General features: G+C 50.3%; 1 protein-coding gene across 1 annotated transcript in view; it reads left to right on the top strand.

Moving 5' to 3' along the window:
- LOC131090577 (uncharacterized) overlaps positions 1-15,212 on the top strand; it is a 51,528-nt gene that overhangs the window by 20,682 nt on the left and 15,634 nt on the right. Inside the window, exons 2-4 of the mRNA XM_058036027.1 lie at positions 13,702-13,753; positions 14,034-14,112; positions 14,695-14,895. Coding sequence (XP_057892010.1) covers positions 13,702-13,753; positions 14,034-14,112; positions 14,695-14,895 — 332 coding nt within the window. The remainder of the gene's footprint in view (positions 1-13,701; positions 13,754-14,033; positions 14,113-14,694; positions 14,896-15,212) is intronic.

The following is a 15,212-nucleotide window of genomic DNA, read 5'->3' on the forward strand; positions in this document are numbered from 1 at the left end:
GTGGACACATACAACCCAGATTAAAGGACCTGTACCACCTCCCACTAAAGAGTCAAACCCAACCACATCCCCTACTAAGTCTTCTAATGAATTTATACATTAAATTGGATTCTAAGATTACAAGCAGTAATTGAAATGGTATCAAACTGAACCTCTCTAACTTTAGACCACATAAATGACCAACTATCCCAGACTAGAACTGTAGTGTATCAAATCAGACTAGCAGTAGATTATTTATTAGCTGATGATGGAAGCATATGTGGAAAATTTAACTCCTCGAGTGCTGCTTAGAAATGGACGACCGCAGCGAAGTAATTAGAAATATCTCAAAGGAAATCTGGAAGTTATTTTTATGTTGGAACACAAGAATGGACCCCTACATTCGATACCAGCTGGGGGGACAATTTCTGGTCATTAAAAGGAAACTGGTGGAAAAAACCAGCCTTTTTCACCTTATGTGAAATTGCTGGTTTAATCCTCCTACCTTGCATGCTCCCCGGTATAATCCGAGTTGTAACATCTCCTGTACAAGCAAGTGTAATGATACCAAAAGAGCTTAATAAGAAAGAAGTAAAAGTAATCATGATAATGAATGATCAAGAACATCAAGATGCCAAGCAAATTTACAACCAATATTAAAAATTGTACTTTCAAGAAAAAGTAATTGCTAATTGATGCAGGCTTGAGCCCAATTGAACAATTAGAGGGGGAAATTGTAGAGAATTGATTGTTAAAGGAGTTGATATAAAGTTCATTGTTAAAGGAGTTAATATAAAGTTCCAATGTTAGTTATAGATTGTTGAATGTTTAATAGTTATGTCAAGTTCCAGTGCTAGTTAAAGGATTTATAATTACGTAAGTCCCCTCACTGTCAGGTGTTACCCCCACTGCTCCTATTAGTGTTCAGAAGCACATAATCACGAGAATGATTCTATGCAGGTGCTGGTTTTGAAGAGTTCTGGGTGGCAGGGGTACAAACCCAAATCTGTCTCCGACATAGGTTCGGGATGAACATGTTTTTATATTCTATCGTTATATAACTTTCATGTTAATTATTAAATTTATATTGTCCTATTGTATACAAAGATTTCATCCAAGAATGGACTCCTCATGGCTCCCCCCTCAAACTTCTAACATAGTTTTTTATGATTCTTCTTATGATTATTCAATAATTATATTTAATTACTAAACAATCATCACATTGAACAATTATATAATTTATCATATACTGCTTAAGTAAATGCAATTTCACATGATCTGGCAAACACAAAGCCTAAGATTTTCAGAGTCTATTTTTAACATTTTTCCAGAGCTCCACTAAGTCTAGCTTCTTTCTAATTCCCCAAATTTTATGGTTTTAAAACCTTTTACTATCACTCCCACTCTCATCTAAGATGGCGAACTCCCCCATACCATAAAGAAGAGGATTATGTCACCCAATAACCAAATATGAAAATCCCATAAGACCTAACAGAAAAGAATGACCTAACAAAACCCCCTAGAACAACAAGCCACCGTGCAAATGAAGAATTAAAATAACACCTCTAACCAGAGAAAACATAAGATAACATCAGGACCATGGTCAGAGCTTTTTGCCTTTGTCACCCTAACCAGAGCCGGCCAAGAGCAGCACAGGGACCATGGACCTGAAACCAACAGTGCCTACCTAGAGACTCTTGAAAGGAGAGAAAACCCAGCCAAGCCAGGCCTTGCTCAGCATTGCAGTTCCCTGCTCAGAGCCTTGGGCTCCCCGCAATCTTGGCCTCAAGGATCTGCTCTCACCGGGCCCTGGGCAGCCTTTGGCACTCCCTGCCCTCACTGGGGCCCAGCCATGCTCCAAGGCACTTGGAGTTTTGCTGCTGCCTCCTTGAGCAGCTTCTCCATCCTTCTCCGCGTGCCTGAGGCTCCTGGACCCAGCCACAAATCCAGCGTGGGGCTGATTAAAATACAGAAAGGCCTCAGGAGTTGTCTCCCTTCCATTGTCTTTGATTCTCCAGGGTTTGTGCAGTGATTGGAGTCAGTTTGGAGTTGTCTTCAGGAGGGAGATTCCAAAGTGCACATCATGATTTTTGGTCTTAGTCAAGGGAATATTTTTATACTTTTCATTTCAGAGAAGAGGGGATGGAAGCATTTCCCAGGTGATCTTGATGCTGAATGTCTCCTCAGGAGGTCAGGGCACAGAGAAGAATGAGCCCCTTGCAGGCTGACCCTGTTTGGAGAACCTGCTCCTCATCTCCAGCCTCACCATGTCTGACATTGCCCATCTGGGACTGACATCCCAAAATATTAAAAAAATTATGCATTTTACTTGAAAATTAGAATGTAATAATTACTAAAGTTATAGTAATATTTTTCTTATTTATAATATTATTATTCAATATTTTTATTACCCAATTTATAAATTGATATGAAAAATCAATGCATTTTTAGCAACCAAAAAATTATTCCACGTCCTTTCTAAGTAACATAATTCCCTTCATGAATTAATTGGCAACTATTGGCTATTGATCTCTTCTTCTTTATGCTAATAATTTAGCACTTTTGTCATCTTTTTTACTATTTTCTAACATAGGGTCAAGGGGGGCATTTTGCAGTCCCTGGAGACATTTCTGGGGCACATTTGGGGCAGTTTTGGCTCTGGGGAGGGAATTCAGAGAGAACTTGAGGGTCTGGAGGACACTTGGGGGAGCCGGGTGGGCACTTGGAGGGGCACTCAGGGATTCTGAGGGACAGTTCGGGGTCCGGGGTAGCACTTGGGGGTCCAGGGGGGCCCTTGGAGCTCAGGGAGGGGAATTTGGGGCCCTTTGGGGTCCAGGTGGGCCATTGTGGGGCTCGAACGGGGCTCTCTGGGGCGCGGGAGGTGACGGGAGTTGTAGGCGCAGGTATCATACAGTTTAAGGGGCCGCGGAGCATCATGGGAGTTTGAGGCGCAGCTGCAATGGCTCTCAGTGGGGCCTGACTCCTTTGTCAGGACTTACTTTGCCTGCAGGGCTTGAGCTTACCTGAATCCTTCTCGGGACTTACAAATCCTACCCGAATCCTTCTCGGGACTTACAGATCTTACCCGAATCCTTCTCGGGACTTACAATCTCCTTGACTTCCCTCTGTCAGGACTTACTTTGGGTGCGTGCCACTCATACAACTATTCCCTCCACATGCCTGAAGGGGGGGCACCTTTTTTTCCCCCTTAGGAGATGACTCACTCACACTAATTCCACTCACTTCCCACTGTTCCCGGCCGGCTTTCTCACAAAAGACCGAAAACGCAGTACTGAAGGGGCTGCTCTCACTTTGAAGGTCCGGCTTCTGGCCCTCGTCTCACTCACACACACATGCATTCGTCTCCTACTCCTGCCACCGGATTTCTCACCAGTCTGGTGCTCCGGTGCTCCTCTGCATCGCTTGCTCCTGAGCCGATCCCTCTGGTCCTGGTAGCCAGCTGTCCTGGAGGTCCAAGATGGCCAGTCCTGGTGTCCTCTTTTGGCGTGGCTATTCTGGACGAGCGCCCCAGCTGAAATAAACAGGGCAAGGAGACTTCTTCTCCTTTTTAATGCCTTTATTATATGTGATCAGCTCAAGATTGGTCATCTCGGCAGGGCTGCAGCTTCCCGTCGTCTCTCCTAGGGCGACTCAGAGGAGGAGAATATGCGCAGCTTTGTCCACTAGGGGCAGAGCTGGGGGTCTGGTCCTCGTGGGAGCCTTTTGGGTGTTGAGACCCTCCATTGTTACTTTTCCCCGCTCCTTCCCGTCTGCTCCCGGCGTCAGGACGACTCCCATGGTCAAGGCGAGAGGGACTCCAAAGGTGTTCCGCATCTCTGCAGGCTCAGCACTCCGCTCCTCACATCCAGACATCACTCCAATCTCTCAACTCTTAGGTGGCTCGTTATTTTTGGAGTTTTCTCAGTGCGTTTGGAGCAGGGGTCCCACAGCATGCTGGTCCTTAGAGTTATTTTGCATATCCCTCCCCTCCAAAGTCCCTTCTCCTCACTGTTCGGGAGGTACCCCACCCTTCACTGTCTCAGAGAAGGGCCATTAACTCACCCCAGCCAGGGCTTTTACTGATACATAAACAACTATTAACAACAACGACCCGTAATTACCATAACACAAGCAGCAGCCCAGCAGCAACAGTGGTAACCTTTTTCTCACACAAAAATTGGCAGAATTTTTGTTCATAACACGTGTCAGCCAAACCCAGCAGTGGGGTCAGTGCAGTGCCCATTGCCACAGCCCCTTGCAGTGGCCCAGTGCAGCTTGGGCTGATGATCCACCCTCACAGCTGGCCCAGGGCAGCTCTGCAGTGCCTTTGGTGGCACCTGGGGCTGGCACACACCTGAGCAGTGTTTCTGTTTGCAGCGGGGAAACTCAGGAGTTACAGATTGCTTCAAAAAATACAAAAAGGGAAAACCCCTGTAAAGCTGAGTGCAGCCAGCTCTCCAAGCACAGCAGGGCCCAGGGGAGTGAGGACAGACAGGATGGGGCTGGGCAATGTGGAGCAAGGTTGTCCACACTAGGTCAGAGCTCAAGGCACAGCTTCTGTGAGCAGGCCAGAGCTGCTGAGGAGAGACCCTGGGTCAATATCAATCACAGACTGCTGCAATCACCTCTGCTCTAAAGAGAAATAAAATAAAACACTTCATTTCAAATAGGAATGTGTATTTCTTACAAGTTCTTTGAAATCTTTCTCCACAACTGGACTAGGAAAATTTATTGATTCTCACAGGGTTTTGGTGATGTTAACATCAGACTCAGTCCCTGAGACAGTCTTCATAAAACTTCTCAACAACTGAAAGTTAAATTGAAAATATGAACTTTCTTGAAGTTTTAATGGGTCCCACTGAGGGACATGACTGGGAAAGTGTCCCCAGGTTCCAGTTAGAGCAGAGCACCGGAGGACAGCTAAGGACAAACAAGGCAAAGGTGTCTCTGTTGCTGAACAAAGCCGGATGTGTTTCAGGAATTCAAAGGGCCAAGGCCTGTGCCCCAGCCCGTGGCCAGGCAGATCCTGTCCCTCCCTCCTTGCTCAGGGCTCTTGCCGGGATGGGCACTGGCGTGTGGGGATGTGCAATGGCAAGGGCAGGAGCATGGGGCGTCCCCTGTCAGGCTGCTGAGCAGAGACAAGGAGGCAATGAGGCCCCAGGCCTGCAAGGGTCACTAGTCTCCTTGTGGCCTCAGGCCCAGGCCCAGCAGCCATGGCCAAAGTGCTGCCCAAGGTGGCTCTGGCAGGGCTGTCTTGCAGCTGCTGCCCATCCCTTTGCCCTGTGCAGCCCAGGCTGTGCTACGGCGTCCCTGCACTGCGCCCCTGTCCCTGCAGGCTGTCGGCATCCCCCGGCTGCCCCACCTGGCTGGGCCCTTCCTTTGCTGACAGCTCTGCCTCCTGCTTGCCTCTGCATGCCCACACAAAGCCTGGGGCTGATACCAAAAGGATTCATTCCATTTGTACCCTGCCTGTGAACTTCCAGCACAGGAACAAGGCATTCAGGGGCTGCTTTCCCAGCAAGGATGGTTGGAAGAGGAAAAGAAGACATCTGGCTCACGGGTGCAGGGATAGAGAAAACAAGGAGTGAATCTGGGAACTTGGGGTGGGTTTTATGGAAGTGGGTAAATTGTAATTCACATTTAGGGACTGTATATAAGTAACACACTGGTAGAATTCCATGTCCACAAAGGGTTAGGAGTTATGCCATGTTGGGCCTCAGGCCTGAATAAATGATCCCCTCTGAAATAGCAAATGAGTGTTGAGGAGCCTTATTCTGATATTTCAGAGATTTGGTGACAGCGGGGTCTCACAGAACCAAGGAGGCAGCTTTGACACTGTGCAAACTCATGGAACAAAGGGTCCATGGTGACCCAGCAGAACCCCATGGAACCAAAATCCATTTTGGCACATAGGGGCCACATTGAACCAATGGTCCATTGTGATACTGCGGATCCAAGAAGATCATTGTGACCCTGAGAAACCTCTTTGAACCATGAGCCATTGTGGCACAGCGTGGCCACATGGAGCCAAGGGGCCAATGTGACCCTGTGGATCCAAGGAAACCATTGTGACTGAGGAACCTCATGAAACCAAGAGTCCATTGTTCCACTGTGGGGCCCTGTGGAACCAGGAGGAGCACAGTGACATTGTGGGGCCTCATGGAACAAAGGAGACTGTTCTGACCCTTTGGGACCCACTGGAACCAAGGGGCCATTAGAGCATGGCAGGACCTGGTGGAATCAAGGGGACTGCAGTGAACACTGTGGGTGTCCATGGGATGAAGGGTCCATTCTGACACCGTGGAACCAAGGATACCATTGTGACACTCTGGGGCATCATGGAACCAAAGGCCCATTGTGACACAGCAGGGCCTCATGGAACCATGGAGGCCATTTTTACACTTGGAGGCCTTGTGGAACCAAAGGGCCATTGTGGCAATTCAGGGCCTTGTGGAGCCAAGGGGACCATGGTGACACTGTGGAGCTTCATGAAACCAATAGTCTGTTGTGACACTGCAAGGCCTTATGGGATCATGGAGACCATTGTGACACTACAGGTCTCACTGAACCAAAGCGCCATTCTGACAATCCAAGGCCTCATGGAAGCAAAGAACCATTGTGACATTGTGTGGGCTTGGCAAGTCAAGGGGCAGTTGTCACACTGTGTGGCACCATGGAACCAAGGAGGCCATGGGACACTGCAGGGCCCCATGGAACTAAGGATCCATGGAACAGTGCAGGACCCCATGGAACCAAAGGTCCATTGTGACATTGCAGGGCCTCATGGAATCCTGGGGGCCATGATGACATTTGGAGGCCTCGTGGAATCAAGGTGCTCTGCAGGGCCTCATGGAACCAAGGAGACCCTTCTGACATTGTGAGTCTCCATGGAACCAAGGGTCCAGTGTGACACTGTGGCACCAAGGAGACCCCTGTGACACTGCCAGGCCTCATGGAAGCAAGGGACCATTGTGACACTCTGGAGTCCCATGGAAACAAGAGGCCAGTGTGACACATCTGGGCCTGATGGAACCAAGGATCCAATATGACACCATCACTGTGACCCTGAAGGGCCCCATGGAAACAAGGGAACAGGGAACAGGTCTGGTGTGCTTGGCCTGACTGGTCCAACTGCCCTTGGCATGTCGAGGGTCTCTTCTCATGTACCCCTGAAACCCTGGGGCTCTGGGCTTTCCTTCAAATGGAAAAGAACTGCTCTTCTCATTCAAGCATCAATGGCCAAAATGGGATTCCCTCTCCAAAATTCCCAATATCCAGGGATTGCTGCCAGACAAAAGCTGCCATTACAGACAGGTCTGGCTGGCCTTGCCTTCCTGAGAGCTGGATCTCACCTGCCTTCAAACACAGGGGCTCAGTGCTTTCCTTCCTATGGAAAAGAACCGTCTCTCCTGCCCAGCTGGCCATATCTGAATTTGGTATTTTTCCTCCAAAATTCCTATGTTCAAGGGGTTTTCCTCCCAGACAACAGCTCCCAGGACAGACAGCTCCGGCTGAACTTGGACTCTGGTGGTTGCCTCTATTCTGCCCTGAAACCCTGGGGCTGCACCCCTTCCTTCTTATAGAATGTAACCATCTTTCTTCTCCAGGTGCTCATGGCTGAAATTGGGACTCCACCTCCAAAATTCCTATATCCAAAGATTTCTCCTGCAGAAAAGCTGCCATTACAGACAGGTCTGGCTGGCCTTGGCCTCCTGAGGGCCAGCTCTCACCTGCCTTCCAAACACTGGGGCTCAGTGCTTTCCTTTCTGTGGAGAAGAATTAGCCTTCCTCCAGGCCGAAATTGACTGAAAATGAGATTCAACATTTAAAATTTCCAATATCCAAGAGTTGCTCCCAGACAAACCTGCCAATACAGAGAGACAAGCCTGGCCTTGGCCTCTGGTGACTGCAGGTCATCAGTCCCTGAAGCACTGGGGCTCCGTGCTTTCCTTCCTGTGGGGATCATTGTGACCCTGTGGGGCCTTCTGAAATGAAGAGATCCTTGTGACACTGGGAGGATGCCATGGCACCAAGGCCATCACTGTGGCTCTGTTGGGCCGCATGGTCCCAAGGGCCCAGTGTGAAGCAGCAGGGCTTTGTGGAACCAAGAGGCCATTGCTGCATTTCAGGGCCCCGTAGAGCCTAAGGGCCACTGTGATCCTGCAGGGCACCGTGGATCCATGGAGAGCATTGTGGAATTGCAAGGCCCTATGGAATCATGGAGACCCTCGTGACACTGTGGGGCCCCATGGAACCAAAGGGCAACTGTGACCCTGCAGGGCCTCATGGAAGCACAGGGACATTGTGACACTGCAGAAGCAAAGAGAACATTGTGACTGCAGGGCCTCATGGAACCAAGGGAACATGGAACAGGTCTGGCTGGTTTGGCCTCTCAGGGGCCACTTGACAGGTCCAGCTGATCTTGGAATACTGAGGGCTGCCTCTCATCAGCCCCTGGAGAACTGGGGCCCTGTGCTTTCCTTCCTATGGAAAAGAACCATCCGTATTTCCAGGTGACCACAGCCAAAACTGATACTCCCCCTGAAAAATTCCCTATCTGCAAGGGTTCTCCCAGGCAAAAGCTGCCAGGACAGAGAGCTCTGGCTGGCCTTGGCCTCTGGTGGTCACCTCTCATCTCAAGGAAGCCCTGAAGAAAGTATTTGAACAGGTTTGACTGCTGAGACATCAATGAATCTCTCCTCCTCTGAAAAACTCAGATGCTCTTCTAACAATATAAGCTTTTTTTTTCTCATTGTGTATTATGCATGACTGTTGTCTTCACAAGGCATGCTGACCTGGTTCTCAGTCCGGCATGGTGGCCCAAAGCCCAGGGTCACTCGGTCCATATGCTCCTGACACCAATGTGGTGGACACCAAATGGCGTTTATTGAGGGGTCACAGGGGTTTTTATACCTTGGGCAGTCAGTGTCATTTCCTTCTTATCACGTCCGACTGGGTGCGGCCAGGTACGGCGCAAAGGTCTGACTGCAGGGGGGGGGATGTCCTGACTGACCGTACAGCCCCATTCCTGCTGCACACACAGCCCTGACTGACCGTACAGCCCCATTCCTGCTGCACACACACAGCCCTGACTGACCGTACAGCCCCATTCCTGCCGCACACACAACCCTGACTGACCATACAGCCCCATTCCTGCCGCACACACAGATCCCTGACTGACCGTACAGCCCCATTCCTGCTGCACACACACACAACCCTGACTGACCGTACAGCCCCATTCATGCTGCACACAAACAGATCCCTGACTGACCGTACAGCCCCATTCCTGCTGCACGCACAGATCCCTGACTGACCGTATAGCCCCATTCCTGCTGCACGCACACACAACCCTGACTGACCGTACAGCCCCATTCCTGCTGCACGCACAGATCCCTGACTGACCGTATAGCCCCATTCCTGCCGCACACACACAGATCCCTGACTGACCGTACAGCCCCATTCCTGCACACACAGAGATCCCTGACTGACCGTACAGCCCCATTGCTGCCGCACACACACAGATCCCTGACTGACCGTACAGCCCCATTCCTGCCACACACACAGATCCCTGACTGACCGTACAGCCCCATTCCTGCCGCACACACAGATCCCTGACTGACCGTACAGCCCCATTCCTGCCGCACACACAGCCCTGACTGACCGTACAGCCCCATTCCTGCCGCACACACACAGATCCCTGACTGACCATACAGCCCCATTCCTGCTGCATGCACAACCCTGACTGACCGTACAGCCCCATTCCTGCCACACACACAACCCTGACTGACCGTACAGCCCCATTCCTGCTGCACACACAGATCCCTGACTGACCGTACAGCCCCATTCCTGCTGCACACACACACAACCCTGACTGACCGTACAGCCCCATTCCTGCCGCACACACACAGATCCCTGACTGACCGTACAGCCCCATTCCTGCTGCACGCACAACCCTGACTGACCGTACAGCCCCATTCCTGCCGCACACACAGATCCCTGACTGAATGTACAGCCCCATTCCTGCAGCACACACACAGATCCCTGACTGAATGTACAGCCCCATTCCTGCTGCACGCACAACCCTGACTGACCGTACAGCCCCATTCCTGCCGCACACACAGATCCCTGACTGACCGTACAGCCCCATTCCTGCCGCACACACAGATCCCTGACTGAATGTACAGCCCCATTCCTGCAGCACACACACAGATCCCTGACTGAATGTACAGCCCCATTCCTGCAGCACACACACAGATCCCTGACTGACTGTACAGCCCCATTCCTGCAGCACACACAGCCCTGACTGACTGTACAGCCCCATTCATGCTGCACACAAACAGATCCCTGACTGACCGTACAGCCCCATTCCTGCTGCACACACAGCCCTGACTGACCGTACAGCCCCATTCCTGCTGCACACACAGATCCCTGACTGACCGTACAGCCCCATTCCTGCTGCACACACAGATCCCTGACTGACCGTACAGCCCCATTCCTGCTGCACACACAACCCTGACTGACCATACAGTCCCATTCCTGCTGCACCCACAGATCCCTGACTGACCGTACAGCCCCATTCCTGCTGCACACACAGCCCTGACTCTCCACCGAGTTTTTCAGGATTTTGAGGTTTGAAACGGGAATTTTGGGGAATGTTGGAAGGAATTGGGGAATTTTTGGAAGAAATTTTGGGGGGATTTTGGCGGCATTTGGGGCATTCTGGGAAAATTGGGTGAATTTTTAGGACATTTGGGGGCTCCAGGCGGCGCTGGGCGGCACCGGGGGATAGCTCTAGGAAATTGGGGAAACTTGGGGAACTTTGGGGAAAATTTGGGGAATTTCTGGGATTTTGGGGGATTTTTGGGAATTTTGATTGAGATTTTGGACAGTTTTGGGGGACTTTCGGGGTTTGGGTGATTTTTAGGGGGAGTTTTGGGGTTTGAAATGGGATTTTTGGGGGAAATTTTGGGGAGATTTTGAAAATTTTGTGGCTTGTAATGGGATATTTGGGGGGAAAATTTGAGATGTTTTGTTTTTTTTTTTTAATTTTGGAAGACATTTTTTAGGGATTTCGGGATTTTCTGGGAATGTTGGGTGGGATTTGAGGGAATTTTGAGGAATTTTGAGGAGATTTGGGGGCTCCAGGTGGTGCTGAGCAGCTCCAGGGCACAGCTCTAGGAAATTCAATTTTTTTTTAGGAAATTTGGGGAAATTTGGGGATTTTTTGGGATTTGGGGAAGTTTTAGGGGAGGTTTTGGGATTTTAAGGGGGTTTTATGGTGTTGAAATGGGAACTTTGGGGGTTTAAATTGCAATTCTTAATGGACTTTGGGGAAAATTTGTGGGGCTTTTTGGACATTTTGGAAGGAATTTTGGGACAGTTTTGGGGGATTCTGGGGCCTCCAAGCGGCCCCAGCTCAGTGAACAAGGGGATTTTTGAGGAAATTTTGGGATTTCTTGGGGAATTTTGGGGATATTTTTAAATATTGGAAGGCATTTCAGGGAGATTTGTGGGAAGTTTGAAGAGTTTTGGGGAAATTCTGGGAAATTTTAGGAACTTTTGGGGCATTTTTGGGGTTGCAATGGGAATTTTTGGGAACTTTGTGGGACTTGGAGGGGATTTAGGGAAATGCTGAGGGGGTTTGGGGATTCTGAGGGGAAATTTTGGGAATTTTGGGGGAATGGGGGTGTTGGGAGTTGAAATGGGAATTTTTGGGGGTTGAAATGGAAATTTTGGGGGGAATTTGGGGGATTTTTTGGGTACATTGGGGGAATTTGGGGAGATTTGAAAAATTTTGGGGGAATTTGGGAGGATTCTGGGAATTTTTAGGGGGATTTTGGGATTGAAATGGGAATTTTGGGGATGTTTTGGGAATGTTGGAAGGGATTTAGGGGATTTTTAGAAGAAATTTTGGGGGAATTCGGGTGATTTTTGGGAATTTTGCAGCATTTTTGGGAATGAGGAAAAGAATTTGGGGGAGTTTTGGGGGAATTTTTGGGAATTTGGGCTCTAGCACCAGGAATTTTGGGGATTTATGGGGGTTGAAATGGGAATTTGGGGGAATTTTTGGGACTTTTTGGGGTGTCTGGGAGATTTTCGGGGGTTGAAATGGGAAAATTTTGGGGATTTTGTTTGATGTTTTGGGAATGGTGGAAGAGATTTTGGGGAATTTGAGGGGATATTTGGGGGTCCTGGAGGGGATTTGGGGGAATTTTGGGGTTAAAGTGGGAATTTTGAGGGACTGAAATGGAATATTGGGCATTTTTTGGGGAATATTGGGGAAATTGGTGGAAATTTGGGATTTTTTGGGGAATTTTTAGGAATATTGGAAGGCGTTTGGGGGGAGTTTTGGGGGATTTTGTGGAGTCTTGGGGCTTTGGGGTGTCCAGCTCTGGGAATATTGGAGACTTCTGGAATTTTGGGGGAATTTTTGGCAATTTGGGGGTCCTGGAATGGATTTGGGGCAGTTTTGGGGAAATCTGGGGAATAACTGGGAATTTTGGGGAGAATTTTTGGGAATTTGGGAATAATTTGGGGGGTCTGGTTCTGGGAAATTCAGAAATTTTGAGGATTTTAGAGAATTATTTTTAAACTTGGGGGATTCTGGAGGGCATTTGGGCAAGTTTTAGAGAATTTTTGGGAGAATTTTGGGGTTTTTTTGGAATTTGAGGGGAATTTGGGGGACAAGTTCCGGGAAATTTGGGATTTTTGAGGGATTCTTTTAAATTTGGGGGATCCTGGAGGGGATTTGGGGGCTTAAAGAAGAAATTTTAGGGTTTAAAATGAATGTTGAGGGATTGAGATGGGAATTTTGAGGGGATATGGGGAATTTTTGGGGAAATATTGGGGTCTTAAAAGGATTTTTGGGGTTTAAATGGAATTTTTGGGTTTTCGTTGGGATTTTGGGGGATTCAAATGAGAATTTTGAGGGTATTTTGGGTTTTAATTGGGATGTGGGGGGAATTTTAAGGAATTTTGGTGTTCAGCACTGGAAAAAATTCGGAATTCTGGGGAATTTTTGGGTCCAGCTCTGGGAGTTTGGTGAATTTTCAGGGTCCTGTGAGGAGTTTTTAAGAAATTGGGCAGAAAATCTTGAGAATTGTGGGGAATTTGGGGGTTCTGGAGGAATCTGGGAGGAATTTGGGGAATTCTGGGTGGAATTTTGAGAATATTTTGGGAATTTTGGGGAGGATTTGTGTTGTCTTAGGATATATTCGGGAAATCCTTTGGGATTTCGGCGGTTTCTGAGGGGATTTGAGGAGTTTTGGAGGGTCCCGAGTAGGATTTTTGTGGAAATTTGGGGTTTTTTGGGCGATTTTGGGGTTTTTCGGGCTCCCGGCCGAGTTCACCTGGTTTCTCCACCTTCGCCTTGACGGCCATCACAGCTCCGGACGCGTCCCTGCGGCTTGGCAGGGGTGAGAGGCTCGTGAAGGATCCCAAAAATCCCCCAAAATTCCCCAAAATCGCCTCAAATCCCCCCAAAATCCGTGGCCCCCCCTCACCGCCGCCCTCAGGAGCTGCCGCTTCCCGCCTTCCGCCGGCGCCACCTCCCACTGGTCGACCTGCTTGTCAATCACAGCTTGCAACCAATCAGCGACCTTGAAGGCGGCACCTAAAGGCCGCGCCATTTTTTTTGACTACAACTCCCGTCATGCCCTGCGGCGGCATAGAGAGCTATTAAAGGCTGAACTACAGCTCCCAGCATGCCTCGTGGCCTCTTAGAGCGCCATTGAAGCGGGGCCTACAACTCCCGTCGTGCCCTGCGGCACGACACGTAAGTATTTATGGCTGGCCTACAATTCCCTTCATGCTCCGCGGCCCCATAGAGTCTAATGGAAGCCGGGCCTACACCTCCCGTCATGCCACGCAGCCACACAGAGTGCCCGGTACACGCCCCCAAATGTCCCCCCAAACCCAAAGTTGCTCCTCAGTTGCCCCCCCGGACCCCCAAGTGCCTCCCAGGATTCCTAAGTGATCTCTCAGCCCCCACTCAGGACCTCCGACTGCCCTCACGGACTCCCAGGTGCCCCCCTAAACCTCCCCCTGCCCCAAAGACCCTCAGTCTGCGCCTACAATTCCCATGCTGCCTAGAGCCTACAACTCCCATCATCCCCCGCGCCCCACAGAGGCCAGGTAAAGCCAGGATCCAGCTCACCAAGTGACCCTGAGTGCCCTCAGACCCAAAGTTCCCCTCAGGTGCCTTTTGAGTGTCCCTTAAATGGCTCTTCTGACCCATAAGTGGCCCTTAGGACCCCAAAGTGCCCCCAGACCCCCAAGTTTCCCCGTCGAGTAACTTGCTGACCTACAGCTCCCATCATGCCCCGCGACGCCCGTTGAGTTCCATTACAAACACGCATACAACTCCCATCAGGCCCTGCGCCCCATAGAGAATCATTATAACGCATAGAGTCCCATAGAGAATCATTATAACCCATAGAGCCCCATTACAGGCGTGCATACAACTCCCATCATTCCCCGCGCTCCATAAAGAATCGTTATAACCCATAGAGTCCCAAAGAGAATCATTATCACCCATAGAGCTCCATTACAAACGCGCATACAACTCCCACCACCCCTCGCGCCCCATAGAGAATTATTATAACCCATAGAACCCCATTACAAACATCGCATACAACTCCCATCAGCCCCCGAGCCCCATAGAGAATCATTACAGCCACGCCTACAACTCCCATCATCTCTCGCGCTCCCGTAAAGCCCCGCGCCTCCCATTGCCCATCATTACATGCCCCGCCCCTCCCGCACTACAACTCCCGTGCTGCCCCGCGGCGCTTTTCCCGTGGTTTTTCGGTCCCCTCAGCGCCCCCCGGCCATGATGGCGCAGGCGCTGGAGCGCTGGCTCCGAGAGGAGATGGAGCTGCCGCCCTCCGCCATCCCCTCCCCGGCCGCGCTCCGCAGGTCGGGACCAGCCGGGGACCCCCATGGGGACCCCCCTGAGGCGGGGAGGGGCCGTGGGGTTTCGGGGGGCCGGGCGTGGAAACTCCCCGAGGGTTCCGTGAGGGGAGAGCGGGAATGTGGTGGGAGCTGTGGAGGTTTGGGGTCCCCTTGGAGGGTCCTGAGAGGTTTTGGGGGGTCCTGGGGGAATTTTGGGGGTCCTGAAGGGATTTTGGGGTCCCTTTGAAACATCCTGGGGCGTTTTGGGGTCCCCTTGGAGGGTACTGGCTGGGTTTGGGGGGTCCTGAGGTGGTTTGGGGTCTCTTTGGAGCGTCCTGAGA

The sequence above is a fragment of the Melospiza georgiana genome, chromosome 17 (genome assembly GCF_028018845.1).
Source record: "Melospiza georgiana isolate bMelGeo1 chromosome 17, bMelGeo1.pri, whole genome shotgun sequence".
Taxonomy (NCBI): Eukaryota; Metazoa; Chordata; class Aves; order Passeriformes; family Passerellidae; genus Melospiza; species Melospiza georgiana.